This window comes from Sphaeramia orbicularis, chromosome 6, assembly GCF_902148855.1.
Source record: "Sphaeramia orbicularis chromosome 6, fSphaOr1.1, whole genome shotgun sequence".
In the NCBI taxonomy this organism is placed as follows: Eukaryota; Metazoa; Chordata; class Actinopteri; order Kurtiformes; family Apogonidae; genus Sphaeramia; species Sphaeramia orbicularis.
Genome location: NC_043962.1, coordinates 4368503 through 4384963, shown reverse-complemented (window position 1 = coordinate 4384963; position 16461 = coordinate 4368503). Strand labels below are relative to the sequence as shown.

General features: G+C 34.4%; 1 protein-coding gene across 2 annotated transcripts; it reads right to left on the bottom strand.

The window, feature by feature from the left end:
- Positions 1 to 1024: 1024 nt before the first annotated feature.
- LOC115421450 (diacylglycerol O-acyltransferase 1-like) lies at positions 1025 to 15128 on the bottom strand. 2 transcript variants are annotated; one of them, XM_030137344.1, is made up of 18 exons: positions 14923 to 15128; positions 13640 to 13778; positions 11641 to 11728; positions 11510 to 11550; positions 10072 to 10157; positions 8704 to 8756; positions 8512 to 8617; positions 7233 to 7337; positions 7119 to 7154; positions 6940 to 7043; positions 6047 to 6085; positions 5297 to 5338; positions 5157 to 5201; positions 3993 to 4102; positions 3844 to 3909; positions 3327 to 3414; positions 2860 to 2922; positions 1025 to 1410 (listed from the first exon to the last, which is right to left on the bottom strand). In XM_030137344.1, exons 2-18 carry the CDS (start codon positions 13768 to 13770, stop codon positions 1219 to 1221), a joined length of 1395 nt encoding a protein of 464 aa, XP_029993204.1. In that variant the 5' UTR covers positions 13771 to 13778; positions 14923 to 15128; the 3' UTR covers positions 1025 to 1218. The 2 variants fall into 2 exon arrangements, with proteins under 2 accessions (XP_029993204.1, XP_029993205.1); XM_030137345.1 differs by having other exon boundaries at positions 14975 to 15128.
- Between the last annotated feature and the right edge of the window lie 1333 nt (positions 15129 to 16461).

The following is a 16461-nucleotide window of genomic DNA, read 5'->3' as shown; positions in this document are numbered from 1 at the left end:
TGGATGGTTAAACTAAAGTCTAGTAAAAAATTAAACCAATTTTAAACAGACTACAAGTCAGTAAAACCATCCAAAAAGACAGTAAAACTAAAGTGTGGATAAAATAAACAAAAAGATAATAAAACCAAACTAAGAGATGGTTTAAACAGAGTAAAAATTGGTAAAACCAGAGGAAAAGATACAAATACATGCTTAAAACAGACTAAAATTTGGGAACAGAAATCTGAAATATTGTAAGATCAAACTATTTGATGGTTAAACCAGACTTATAGATAGTCAAACTTGATTAAAGTCTAGTAAAAACCTAATGAAGAGACAGTTTAAACAGACTAGAGGTCGGTAAAACCAGTAAAACGACAGTAAAACTAAACTGAAATGTGGATAAAATAAACTAAAAGATAATAAAACCAAACTAAGGCATGGTCTAAACAGTAAAAGGTGATGAGGTGAGTCTAAACCACTGTTCAAATGAACTAAATTCTGGTTAAACTTTTCTATAAGATGGTTAAAATCAGAGTGAGGAGAGAGGCAGAGGTGAAGTGATTACCCATCATGCCTAGCGCCTACAGGGTTATGATCTGAGGACTCAAAGACCTGTCTGATACTGAACAATAATATGATTGAGGTGATTTTCAGTCATGTTTGACAAACCTGTGGTAAAAACAACAACAACAAAGCCAGAGTAAAGCAGTGATTTATTGCATAGATGTTTCATTCTATATCATAGATCCTTTAATCCTGTGGAATAACGATTAATAATGAGTCTGTTGCATACATTCATTCATGCATTCATTCATCTTCTGAACCTGCTTTGTCCTCACTAGGGTCATGGGGGTGCTGGAGTCTATCCCAGCTACTTATGGGCGAAGGCGTGGTTCACCCTGGACGAGTCGCCAGTTCACTGCAGGGATGACATATAGAGATGAACAATCACCCTCACATTCACACCTATGGGCAATTTAAATGAACCTGTTAACCTATCAGTGCATGTCTTTGGATGGTGGGAGGAAGCCGGAGTACCTGGAGAGAACCAACACAGACACGGGGAGAACATGCAAACTCCACGCAGAAAGGTACCTGGATGGAATCAAACCCAGAACCTTCTTGCTGTGACGCGATAGTGCTATTCACTGCACCACTGTGTCGCCCCTGTTTCATACAGTTTATGTGTATTTACAGCTGAAAGAGTTCCAGAGGAAACATTTTGGACCTTCATGATCAACGCAGCTGCAGGAAAACGTGTCCAGGTGGTGATGATGATGATGATGGTGACGGGTGGTGAAAGCTGACGTAGTGGTCGTGGAAGTAGGTGGTCACAGCCAGAGGAGGACCGAGCAGCAGGCACAGCCACACCAACCCGTTACCATAGTTACCCTGGAAATAACCTCCAAGGAATACGGCAACGAAAAGCTGAAGCAGAAGACACAGTTACACAAACAGATGATCAAACACAGTTCAAATATCCAACAGTGCAGTCATCTAATATTCATATATGATTATACATGATTAGAATAGTATGATAGTATAATATTTGACAAGAGTCCACAGATTTCCAGACGTTGAAGAAAAAGACCCTCTTTAGTGCAGGTTGTGAAATGTCGCCCTCTAGAGGACATTAATGTTGGTCAAATGAACCACAGAGGCTTCCTTCACCAAAGGGTTCACTACTTGAGGCCTCATTCAAACAGTACATACTGCCATCTGCTGTTCAAATTAAAATATGATCATTCCACACGACCACGACCTGAGGTGAAGATAGTAACGGACCCCACACTCAGGACATGACACCACACTACGAAAAAGACTGGACGTTAGAGTTGTTACTGTCACCTGTACATTCTGCACCTTTTACTGATACTGGACTCACTTTTGTGTGTGTGTGTGTGTGTTTTTACATTTTATATTTTTATTCTTGACTGTTTTTATAATTGATGTGTGTATTTTACTTACAGAACATAAAAATACATTTTATTGCACCATACAAAGGTATTTTGCAATTTTTGCAATATTTTGACACTGTTCTTTCACTACTGTTTCTATAGCTATTTCTGTTACTATTTTCTTTCCTATTTTCTTGTAAAATTTCTTACATGTATATATTTAGTATTGTGTTGTACTGGAACCTTAATTTCCTGTGGGATCAAAAAAGTTCTAGCAAATCTAATCTAATCTAATCTAATCTAGTCTAATATAATCTAATTTAGTCTAATTTAGTCTAATCTAATCTAATCTAATTCAATCTAGTCTATTCTATAGCATGAAAGAATTTAAAAAGAGGTACAAAGACACCATTTTTCAGAGGTACAGGGATGAGGGAGGGCTTGGGGATCACTGGGTGATATAAAGATGTACAAGTATGTGGTAAGTGTGTGTATATGTATGTATAGGTGTGTATGTGTGTATGTATATATGTAGGCGTATATGTGTGTGTATAGATCTGTTTATGAATATGTATTTACATATATGTGTTATTGTATTACGTGTTTATGTAAATCATATTATATTTGTTCATAATAATGTAAAACCAGAAACCTAATTATTTATTAGTAAGTATCAGTCATATTATGGCATAGTGTATAGATCTGCTTAGACTAGGAAGGTTATTATTGTTATTAATTATATAAGGAGAAGGGGTAGGAGTTTATAAATTGTACTTCTTCTCACTCCTTTTCGAATATGAATTATATGTCTTATGTTTAAGTGTTTTGTTTATTTATTTTCTTGTTTGACATTCATGTTCAAAATAAATACATCAATCAATCAATCAATCAATCAATCAATTCTATTCTATTCTATTCTATTCTAGTTTCGTCTAATCTAATCTAATTTAAATTTGTGTGAAATGATATAAATTCTCACCTCACACAACATCATGATGAAGATCCACAGTCGACAGCTGTGCAGCGGCAGAGCAAAAACAAACTGAAAGAACACAGGAAACGAGTCACTGGAATAAGAATTACATCAAACGTACATGATACTGGAATCCCATCATGCATCACATTAAGATTATTCATCTAAACCAGACAGTTCTGGGGTCACATTCAGTCCAATATCAGTAAAATAACTTAATAACCTATAAATAATGACAACTAAAAATTGTTCTCTGTGTTTTCGGGTGGAAGAAGTCAAATTTATTGTATTAAACATATCAAACATTTACATCAGTAGATGGTTTGTGTCTCCAGTGGATGTTTGGATCTTTATGGGTTAAGATGAAATGATATTTTCTGCAGTTTGTGTCATATTACATTGTTTTTGTCACGTTAACCCCAGCTGTGATGCTTGTTTTCAGACTTTAAACTGGCATTATATCTAAGTGTTACCTCAAATAGAGCGGCCGACATCAGAAACACCAGTAACTCTGCCTGCGAAGACGGAATGTTCTTCTCCAACAGCCTGGTGTAGACGTGTCTTAACCAGAGATAAAACAGATTCAACACACATAGAAAACCTCAACACAAAAGCACAGTCATGTGACCTGCATACAACCTGACACCTGGAGTTAGATCAGATCAGATTAGATTAGATTCAATTAGATTACAACTTTATGGATCCCTCGGGAAATTAAGGTTCCAGCATCAGCACAACAATAATTGCACATTAGAAAATACTAGTTGAAATAATAAATAAAGTCGTAATAATAAAATAGTAAAAATAATAAAAATATAATAAAGTGATAATAGTAATAGTAGTTGCAACAATGATACATAAGTAATATAAGTATGTAAATAACAATAATAATAATAATGATAATAATAATAATAGAAATATTAATAAGTAATAAGAAAATAAATAGACAAAAACAACAAACAAATACTGCACATCATAAACTGCATTTACCTGTGACACCATTTGTGAAAGGGAATATTCCAGTTCTCCCACAGAGAGATCAGTGTTGTAGCGTTCCTAAAAAGGACAGCAGCACATTAACAGTAAAGAACCAGAGCTGTGAATCCAACAAATAAAACCATGATGTGGGTAAAACTGACCACCAGTCTCCGTAAAAATGACGATCACCGAAGCGCAGGAGTTCAGCGCAGAAGTTCAGGTATGAATGACACAGGAAGAAGAAGAGGAGAACCAGGAAATGGGTCGGTGCCTACGAAGAAAATATAAGATAGATAGAACGATAGATAGAACGATAGAACAATAGAACGATAGAACAATAGAACGATAGATAGATAGAACGATAGATAGATAGAACGATAGATAGAACGATAGATAGAACGATAGATAGATAGATAGATAGATAGATAGATAGATAGATAGATAGATAGATAGATAGATAGATAGATAGATAGATCTAAATATACACAATAATATATAAATATATTTAAACATATATATACCAAATATACATATCAAACACTCTATTAAACACATAACAGCAATTTGTACAATATATACTAGACAATTATTATCAATCCGACAACCACAAAAGAAATATAATATAAATAATATAATTAATATAATAAAATATATCACATCATGTATATGTGCAATCACTCTATAAATACCTTTAAATTTTATACTTACACTTTTATACTTTTAAGAATATTTATTTCTACATGCCTTTCTTTTGCACTGGTGTGTTGCATATTGCTGCTGTAAACTGTTAAATTTCCCTACGGTGGGATCAATAAAGTCTTATCTTATCTCATCTTATCTTATATGTATGCAGAAATATTGTTGCGCGTAATTACAATTATGTGTTTATAAGGTGGAAAAAAACAGAGCTAAGCTAACAGAGCTATCATGTAAACTATCGGCTGATGCAGCACATTAACATTATAAAACACAGTGTTATTTTAGTGACTGTTAAAATAAGTGTCTATGAATTTTAGTTTAATAAAACTTGATGCCTCCATAATACAGATGTGTGGGAACATTGGCTTTCATCCTTTATTCAGTGACTAACTGAGGCACAGGGTTGGTTCATTGGTGTGCTCTGGTACCAGACTGCCCCCTGCTGGTCAGAGTTTGGAACATCAGTACTACATAAAACCTCTGATTATATTAATGCAGATGCTGACATTATGAGTAGATGAATAGTGCAGTTGTAATACATATGAAACATGTTCTAAAATGGTCCTTGTATGTTCAGAGGATGTATGTACATATATAGTTTATCATATTTCACATATGTTACTCACCACTAGACCCACCAGATGTTCCACTCTGACTAGGATGTCCATGTTCTAGGGTGAAATAATAATGAGAAAACAGGTGCATTTCACACATGGAACTATGTCTTTGTTTTCATATTAAAGTAGAAAGGATTGATTTGACTCACTGTGAATGACATTTCTGACCTCTGGAAGATGGGCTCGATCCACTGGAAAACACAGAACACACTGGGTTATTCATACACAAAGGTATATTTACATTTACATTAGAGCATATACATGATATTTTTTCATCATTACAGTCACTGTAAACCTGACTTACATATTTGTTCTTTTGTCTTTTAGACCATTTTTTCCACATAATGAGATGATAAGTTAAATTTCATCCCACTCTGTTTCGAATGTTTTCCTTTCTTTTTATATAAATCTTTTTGTTGTTTGGTCTTAATGTTATATTCGAAATAAATAAGCAAGTAAAAAGTACACTACCAGGCAAAAGTTTGGACTCACCTTCTTATTTAAATGACATGAGATGGACCATAAATGGCCAACAATTGCTCAGCATCATTTGGAACTCCTTCCAGACTTTTGGAAAACATTTCAGGTGACTACCTCATGAAGCTCATTGAGAGAATGCCAAGAATGCACAAAGCAGTAATAAAAGCAAAATGTGGCTATTTTGAAGAATCTAAAATATAAAACATGCTTTGAGTTTTGTCACATCTTTTTAAACTACATAATTCCATATGTGTTCATTCATAGTTTTGATGCCTTCAGTGAGAATCTACAATGGAAATAGTCATGAAAATAAAGAAAAACCAGGTGAGTCCAAACTTTTGCCTGGTAGTGTACTTATAAAAAGTACTCAAGTAACAGTCAGAATAAAAACAGACACTAACACACTTCAGGTGTCGTACCTGCTGAACGATTCCAACCATGATCTGTGTAACAATCACCTAAAGGTATAAAAAGGCCACAGTTAACACACGTCACAGATCCACTGGCAGGTTTATTTCATACAAAAAAAACAGAGTCCTCACACAAAACCATACTGGAAATAATGGAAGCACTTTTAACGTCCACTGTCAGTGGATGTCCCAGTTCTGAACAACAGGCCTTTTATGGTCCACCTTAGAGAGCCAGAGGACAGATACAGGTACAGGGACAGGTACAGGAACAGGTACAGGAACAGGTACGGGTACAGGAACAGGTACAGTTACAGGTACGGGTACAGGAACAGGTACAGTTACAGGTACAGGTACAGGGTACAGGGACAGATACAGGTACAGGAACAGGTACGGGTACAGGAACAGGTACAGGTACAGGTACAGGAACAGGAACAGGTACAGGTACAGGAACAGGTAAAGGTACAGGAACAGGAACAGGAACAGGAACAGGTACAGGTACAGGGTACAGGGTACAGGGAGAGGGAGAGGGACAGGGACAGGTACAGGTACAGTTACAGGTACAGGTACAGGTACAGGTACAGCTACAGGGACAGGTACAGGTACAGGGACAGGGACAGGGACAGGGACAGGGACAGGGACAGGGACAGGAACAGGGACAGGGACAGGGACAGGGACAGGGACAGGAACAGGAAAAGGGACAGGGACAGGGACAGGGACAGGGACAGGGACAGGGACAGGGACAGGGACAGGTACAGGTACAGTTACAGGTACAGTTACAGGGACAGGTACAGGTACAGGTACAGGGACAGGGACAGGTACAGGTACAGGGTACAGGGACAGGTACAGGTACAGGTACAGGAACAGGGACAGGTACAGGTACAGGTACTCTTTGTCCAACTCACCATCTCCAGCGTCCTGTGCAGCAGTTTGTTGATGTGGACAGTGGACGTACGTGGGAAGTGTCTCTGGTAACACAGCGTCGGCGCCACAAGGAAATAATACAGATCTGAGTGGACAGAAACCGAAGGTAAATGAACTTGTCTGTTCAAACCAAGTGTAATGGATGAAAAGACGGTTTCACCTGGTAACGTTAGGTTGGAGTCATCACTGCATGTGTCTGAAAAACACAAATAAAAGTAGTTGAGCATCAGCAGTTCTGGTTCATGTGTGTATTTTCTTTCTGATCCAACAGCACCTGCGTGGATGGACACAGTCTGTCTGTACCAGCTGTTGGTTTCCTGGTATGAGTAAAGCTTCAGCCCCAGAACAGTGTAAACCCACAGAGACACCAACGCCCCACCTGAAGAAGAGGGAAAAACAAAACAAAAGTTATTTACTGGACATGATTTACAGACTGACACTGATCTACAGCAGGGGCGTCATATTCATGTTAGTTCAGGTTCCACATTCAGACACATATGATCTAAAGGGAGTCAGTAAAACATTAACATAATAACTTAGAAATAATACAATAATCCAAATGTTCCTGTTTGCTTTAGTGCAAAAATTAAATTGACATGGACATTTTTACATTTAAAATCTATCCTTTCACAATGAATAATAAAAAAAAATGAACAAAAATGAATAAAAACCTCCAAAATAATAAATAATGTGGAAAAAATAAGCAAAAAATAAAATAAAATAAGCAACAAAAATGAATAATAAATTAAACAAAATAATAAGTAACATTCACAAAATAAGCCACAAACTGAACTAAATTTTAAAAAAATAAAAACAACAAAATGAGCTAAAATGAATATAGGAAAATTTGCAGAACGATAAATAACAAAGAGAAAATAATCAACAAAATGAATAAAAAATTGAAACATTGATTCACCAGTAAAACCCATGGAGTTGGACTAATGACAGTAGATGGACACACTGGGTTTATATTAAATAATAAATAAAATGAATAAAACATTTACAAAAGAAATATGGCGGAAAATAAGCAAAACATTTACTAAAATGAAATAGAAAAAAAAAAAGCAACAAAATAAACAATACCGGCAAAAGTAATCAATAAAATGAACAAAAGGAAAAATAAAAGAGAAAAATAATAAGTGCCATCAGCAAAATGAGGTTGTAGATGTTTGGGATTTTTTGTTAGATTTTTTTTAGATTTAACTGAAAAAGTCCCTTTTTCTTCAGTTTTGTCTATTTCTGAAATAATAACTGTCAACTTTAATCTGAGCTTTTATGAACATATACAGGACCAGTGAATTAAATATAGGAAAATACATGATTTACACTGAAAAATGCCAAATACAGACGATAATATTAAAATAAATGGTGATAAAACACTTAAGAAAAGTTACATATAGAGAAAAAAACTCCTTTGGGAACTGCCACAGAGGGAACACTGGGTCTTTATGGGTTAAAGTGGATGTATTTCTGGGGAAAAGCTTCATTTTTATCCACTGAATCCTGTAAATACACTGTAAAGGTGATGCACGTACAGTACATGTTGCTGATACCTGTTGATATTGTGGGTTCGTGTACGATCACAGCGGCAGGAAAAAGCACGAGCAGCGCCAGGTTTAACAGGTGTAAACGTCTGCTGTTGACGGGGGACAGTTTACCCTGATGGAAAACAGAACAGGACATGGAGAAGGAAAACTGGAAAACCTGTAGTTGGAGGTGGAGGATGTGGGCGGAGTCACTCTCACCTTTTCCTGAAACCGTTCAAAGAGTAAAGCAGCGACGGTGAACACGTTGGCAGCTGAAGAAACACATTTACCACAAACTCAATGATGCGGTTGGTTTTATCTTACAGACATTTTAACACAGATTATATAAAATGTTACGGCAGGAAAAACACAGGTGTTTAACGTACATCCACATACAAACAAACATGATCTAAAGTAAAATACTATCAGAATAAATTATAAATAAGGACAACTCCAATTTTTTCTGTTTTTGTGCAAAAAAAAAGAAGGAAATTACATGAAAATATTTACATTTACAAACCATCCTTTCACAAAAAACAAATATGAGCATGAAATGTCTTAATAGAAGTAAGTGGAATTTTTTAACAGTATTATTTCTGTTACTAACTGTTGTCTGTATTTGTAGATCCACTGTGATCTGTATAATGTACACTACCAGGCAAAAGTTTGGACTCACCTTCTTATTTAAATGACATGAGATGGACCATAGATGGCCAACAATTGCTCAGCATCATTTGGAACTCCTTCCAGACTTTTGGAAAACATATCAGGTGACTACCTCATGAAGCTCAGTGAGAGAATGCCAAGAATGCACAAAGCAGTAATAAAAGCAAAATGTGGCTATTTTGAAGAATCTAAAATATAAAACATGCTTTGAGTTTTGTCACATCTTTTTAAACTACATAATTCCATATGTGTTCATTCATAGTTTTGATGCATTCAGTGAGAATCTACAATGGAAACAGTCATGAAAATAAAGAAAAACCAGGTGAGTCCAAACTTTTGCCTGGTAGTGTACATGTGTAAATGATAAAACTGAGGCAGAACATTGTTAAAATTGCTCTTATTTTTTTAATGAAATTTCAGATTTTTCAGGTTATTCGCAGTTTTTAGAAGATACTTTAAAAATGTAAACATCTTCATCATGTCATTTTACTTTTTTTCACTTAAAAAACATAGAGGAAAGTTTGTAGTTGACATTATTTATGGATTATTCTGTTATTACTGTACCGGTCTGACCCCCTTTAGGTCATATTGGTCTATATTTAACATCTGGTCATTTTGACCCATTATAGAAGACACTCGTGCAGCTGAAGGTTAAAATACGAAAATCTACATGTAACTGTCAACGCTTTAAACCAGGATGATCATGATTAACCATTTATATCTGCACATCTGGATGGAAACATTGACTCTCACTAATTAGTCACTAATTTTCTGAAAATTGGTTTATATTTCAGGTATATTTGTTTGGATGTAACAAAACTGTAACACAAACACTGACACTAGCGTCATTCTAACGCCTGTATCTGTCTTCTGTGTGGATCTGTGTTTGTATTTATTCCATTTTGCTTTTAGGTTTCTCACCCAGTATGAGGTTCACCGACGGCCAGTTACAGTTTTCCTCCAGAAGATGCTCCAGGACCTTTTTGACATCGATCAAAAACCCATGTCTGTTTAGAGGAATAGAAGTAAATGAACACCAAACTCTGAACATATGCAAGAAAATGATGAAAATGTCAAAAAGTGAATATGTTTGTTATTTTTGTCTGAGATCTGAAAGAATGAATGCATGAATTATGAAAACCGTAGTCGAGATGTTTTTCCTGAGTGTTTTTAATCCTCTTCAGGCATGAAAAAAAAATGTGATAAATTTTTTTTTTGAGTGGTTATAAAAATATCCACTCACCTGGACACCATGAGTTTAACTATGTGTTAAACAAACCTATAACAGAAAATGATGAAAACTATGAAATAATTTTTTTTAATGCTGTTAATCTGATGTTTTCCTCACATTTTAACATTTTCTAATACTAGCTGTTATGCGCTTTATGGAGATAATATGCAAAAAAATTTAATAAAAAATTTGTTTAAAAAATTTGAAAAAATAAGCAAAAAAAAAAAAGTAAAAAAGAATAAAATAAGCAACAAAATAAACAAAAACGGCCAAAGTAATGAGTAAAATGAACGAAAATATGATAAATCAACAAAATTATAAGTAACATTAACAAAATAAGCCACAAACTGAACTAAACTGGAAAAAAAATAACAAAAGTGAATAAGAAAATTTATAAAATAATAAATAATATGGAGAAAATAATCAACAAAATGAATGAAAATTTGAAACCTTGATTCACTAGAAAAACTCTTTTTGTTTAAAAAAAGAAAAAAAACCTACAACAAAAAAATGTGAATTAATTGATTTCCTCTAATATTAATACAGATCAGGTTTATCCAGAGCAGTAAAGTTACAGTAATGATAGGAATTACAGTGTAAATACAGACACTGATACATGGCGTCCAGTTTAGTCGACATGGGATTAATCACAAATTTCTACCGATATAAAATAAATCTGTGTAATTTTGACCAGTGATATTAATCCTTAGCTGTTACTTGATGCTTCCATATTCTTCCTACCTCTGTTTCCTGATACAGAAGGATTTACCAGATATTCCTGGGATGTTCAGTATTTATGACTTCCTGTCGGCCATCTTGGTTATGAGTAAAAAAATTAATTAAATAAATGCGCTTCCCCCAACATGCCAATAGGTGTCAGTGTATGGGATGATACACCAGTGTCCACTGTGTCAGCTGATATGGAACTAAAACAACCAAACCATGAATATACAAGAGAACAGCTGGAGAATAGAAGAACACTGGACTGAACACTAGGAATGAAAGGGTTAAACTGAGGATTTGTTCTGTATTTATCTGTAAAAGTAACTGTGACATTAAAGCCAAAGGTTAATCCAGTGTACGTTAGTCATGTTCAGTGCATGTATGTTTGGTTCTGTTGATACTCACTGTATAAAATTCTCCAGGAACAAGTGAGCATGAGTCAACACCTGGAAATCAGAAGCAGCCCCACAGTGAATCTGACGACCTTCAGTGAATATGGAACTGAAACGGTTAAATGTAAGAGACGAGACACCGACCAGTAGGATGATGATCCAGTTGAGGATTCCTCTGTAGGCGGTGAATCTGCTGTTGGAACTGAGCAACGAGTCCTGGACCTGGTGGACACTGGACACACATACAGGTTTAAGAGTCAGATATGGAAGTGTACCTTTAATCCAGTGTTTTTCAACCTTGGGGTCGGGACCCCACGTGGGGTCGCCTGGAATTCAAATGGGGTCACCTGAAATTTCTAGAAATTGATAAAAAATAAAAAAATAAAAAACTTACCAATAAAAAATATATGGTGAGTGGAGAGAGACAATCCCAATCCATAAAAGACGTGACAAACTGAGTCTGAAACTGCAGCACTGTGGTTCTGTTTAAGTGTCAAATGTTCATTGTGGTCAGTTTCAGATGCTGCAGCTCTTTCATAATTCATAGTTTGAGTTCTTGTTTGTTCAGTATTAATTGTCCTCCTTGTAAATCACAGCTGGATTGACTGGACATATCCTGACCAAGGAAAATAAAATTCTCATTTTGTGCAGTAATCTACACCTGACTTTTCGTCCTCTGTCCATAATAATATACATTATATAGCCTAAATGTTGCCTAAAATTAACATTTATTTGCAACATAGTGTAGCAAACTATTACATAATCAAAAACAAATTAATTTTAGCAAAAAAAAAAAAAAATCTCTGTTTTGAATGTCTGGGGTCACCAGAAATTTGTGATGTTAAAATGGGGTCAGGACCAAAAAAGGTTGGGAACCACTGCTTTAATGTCTTCACTGATATAATAATAGGGTTAAACCTGAAGGTCTGTAACATCACGACAGGACTACTCTACATCAGGGAGACCAGTAAAATAATAACATAATGACCAATAAAAAAATGTCAGCTTTATGTTTTAGAGTGAAAAAAGTAAAATTATATGATGAAAATGTTTACATCTACAAAATATCCTTTAAAAAATATGAATAAAAGGAAACGATCCGAAATTTCTTAAGAAAAATAAGCGCAATTTAGAAATATTGCATCTCAGTTTATAATTTACACAGGTGCTTAATGTACATGCACAGATCACAGTAGGTCTACAAATACACAAAACATTTAATAATGACAAACTTGCAATTACTTCTTTTAAGACATTTCCCGTTGTTCATGCTATTCATATTTTTTGTTAAAGGATAGTTTGTGAATGTAAATATTTTCAAACAATTTTCTTTTTTTTTTTACACTAAAACAAAGAGACATTGTAGGTGTCATTATTTATATGTTATTACATTATTGTTTGACTGGTCTGACACACTTTAAATCCTACTTTTCTGTTTGTGGAACTTGAACTAAAATGATTTTAACATCAATGATTGTTAATATCTTCAGTGTAAATTTTACATTTCACAAATTCACCCCATGGGCCAGATTGGACCCTTTGGTGCATGGGCCGTATGTTTGACACTCCTTGTGCAAATATTTACTAATGGATTGTATTTTTTTGTTACCGTTCCATCCTTTTAGACTGAAACTGTCTTTACGTTGGTAATGTACACAAAACTGTAAAATGAAAGTAACAGAGAGTTCATGTGAAATGTGTTAAATGTAAAGTAATAAGCCTGTTTTAGAAAGGATAGATAGATAGATAGATAGATAGATAGATAGATAGATAGATAGATAGATAGATAGATAGATAGATAGATAGATAGATAGATAGATAGATAGATAGATAGATAGATAGATAGATAGATAGATAGATAGATAGATAGATAGATAGATAGATAGATAGAAGAGCAAATACACTATACATAATAAATCAGATGTAAACAAAACAGAACTGGTACAAATCTGGATAATTAAACAGTAAGGTGTAACATTAGACTCTAATGTGCAAAAGTAAAATGTAATTTTTCAGTGGAAACAGGCACATAAATAACATTAAAGTGCATAGAGTAAATGTTTATGAGCTGGGTTTTCACATTAGACAGAGGTGATAAACACAGTATTGTGAAGTACAGGTCTGTGTATCAGTGCAGTTTTACCAGAGCAGAGCTGCATATGGATGATCCTGTTCAGCTGCTGGATCAGGGACAGAGTCATACAGGTCTGCACTGTCGTCCTCAGCTGATGAAGATGAGCACACAGACGAGAACCTCTTCCTCATCTGGGCCATGGTAGAGTCTGGTCCACAGGAGGTGGAGGGGTGGGGGGTAAGAGATAGATGAACCGTTGGACATAAAGAAAGTCAGTCCTCATTATGCATTATTATTTTTTGTGTTGTGTCAAATCCTCATATCGTTAACCACTAAAATGTGCTGTTTATTTCTACGTTGATTCGAGTGCGTTTCAATCCTAAATCCTTTTCCTCATAACAGTATGAGTGTAAATTCAGCTTGTACACAGTATTTTTTAGACTTACTGTAGGAGCTGAGCAGGAGATTAGAACATAAAATACAAATGAAGAATCTCGCTCAAATTCATGGCACACACATGAATAAAATTATCCAAAAAAATGAGGAATGAAAACCGTCGCTAAGGGTTTATTATAAATCAGATAAATAAACGATTCTATTTACAGAGTTATCCTTTTTAACCCATTTTCTGTTGATATTGTGTTTATTTATATTTTATGTCTATTTTTATTTTGTTCTGCTTTAGTTCAACTTATTTTACTTTTTAAAAAATATTTTCTTATTTTACTTTTTAGCTTTTGTAATTTCATATTTGCAATATTCTTATTCTCTTTACATGTTGTTTCTTTTTTTTTTCCCACTGACTGCAGTAGCACTCCTAATTTAATTGTGCACACAATGACATAAACTATTCTATTCTATTCTATTCTATTCTATTCTATTCTATTCTATTCTATTCTAGTCTAGTCTATTCTGGTCTACTTCCTGTTCTCTTGGTGGGAATAACTCACCAAACCTGCTTCATAAAATCACTATTTTAACGTTTTTTTTCATTTTCCTCCGGTACTACAGCTCACATTTAACACAAGTTCTGACATTAATTAAATGCTCATTTCCTCTGTGTAAATTCGGCATCTTCTTTTGTTCAATATTCAACTTTAATTTGATTAAAAATCCCGTTTTTTGCCTCTAACTCGCTCCTCTAATGAGCCTAATTCCGCCCATATGGACATGTTCCGTCCATCACAGCGTCAATCACGAATAAAAAGTTTATTTTCGATCAGATTGAAGCCTTGTACGTCATATAAATACACGCCGAAATGAGAAGGTACATTAAATAAATCTGAAAATGATGGAAAATCGCTGTCGGTTTCGTGCTACGGTAGGAGTTAAAGGACACATGGTTAAATCGCCGGGTCCGTGAACGCAGCTCGGTGTGACCTCCACGGACAGAGGACAGATTACCTCCTGTCACAGCATCCACAGCATCCACCCCACGAGAGTCCACATCCACCCTCCGAACACCGTCAGTCTGCTGGAACCTGGATACATGTAGAGGTTAAACAAACCCAGATGGACCAGATCCAGATCCAGATCCAGATCCAGACCAGGACGGGATGGACTCAAACTCACCATGAAGCCGATGAAACGTATGGAGACCTGACATTCAAAATAAAAGTCTGAAAACACCTGAATAATAATAATAATAATAATAATAATAATAATAATAATAATAATAATAATAATAATAATAATAAGAAGAAGAAGAAGAAGGACAACAACAATAATAGTATTATAATCATCATCATCATCATCATCATCATCATCATCATCATGAAAGAGGCTGACAGATGCTTTTAGAATTAACATGAACTAAATATGCAAATAAAATATAGAAATGATTTCAGAACTTGTTGGGATATATAAAATAAAATCAGTGCATTTCATTTTCACATTTTAACCCTTTAAATGCCAGTGTGAATAAGATTTATGCAAAAAATGTATTGATATAACCAATTTTCTTTTACATGTATATTTTTGGCTCAAGAAGGTTAGTAAATTAGATTCACAAGAGTTACATCATGTTCATCTTGTTGCAACTTTTTTGTCATTTACATTGGATTACATGTGTATATTTTACCCAATATTTACCCATGAAACACATGATTTTAAAAATCTGATTGATGACACTTTATGCATTAAATGCATTTTTCGGGTAATATACTGTTGCCCATAACGTTGGAATAAAATATGAATTTATTAATGTGAAAAAAAAACAAACTCAGAATTCTTACTTTTTTTCCTCACAATTCTGACTGTACTCTCAGAATTCAGATTTTTTTTTTAATAATAATAATAATAATAATAATAATAATAATAATAATAATAATGATGATGATAATGATAATATACTGTATGCATGTATGTATATACTGTGTGTGTGTGTGTGTGACCTTAATTTTTTTTTCTAGTGGCCCTAATCCTCCTCCGTAGAAATTTATATTCCTAAACATTTTTTTTAAGTTACAAATTTTTTAATTTTCATGTGAGCCCAGATAAACTCGACATAAATTTAAAAAAGAATAAAAAGAAAAAACAACTACAGCATAATCCCTTAGTACGTACCAGGAATTCTTTAAATTGGAAAAATTTACTCCCTTTCCAACTTCTGCGTTGTTGTTTTTTTTTTTTTTTTAATTTATTTTTTTTTAATATATTTTGTATATTGCCTGCCAGGTTTGATTGTATCATTCGTATTTGATTGTGACGTAAACTCGTAAAAAAAAAAAAAAAAAAAAAAAAAAAAGACAGAAAACGAAAGTGCAGGAGAGCTGTCAGTTCTTGGTAAACATGAGTCAGCTGTGTCTCCAAAACAATAATAAAAACATGCCTTTAAATGAAGCCCAGTCCTGTTTGTCCTTTCGGTTTCGTTTCTGTCTTCACCCCTCTGT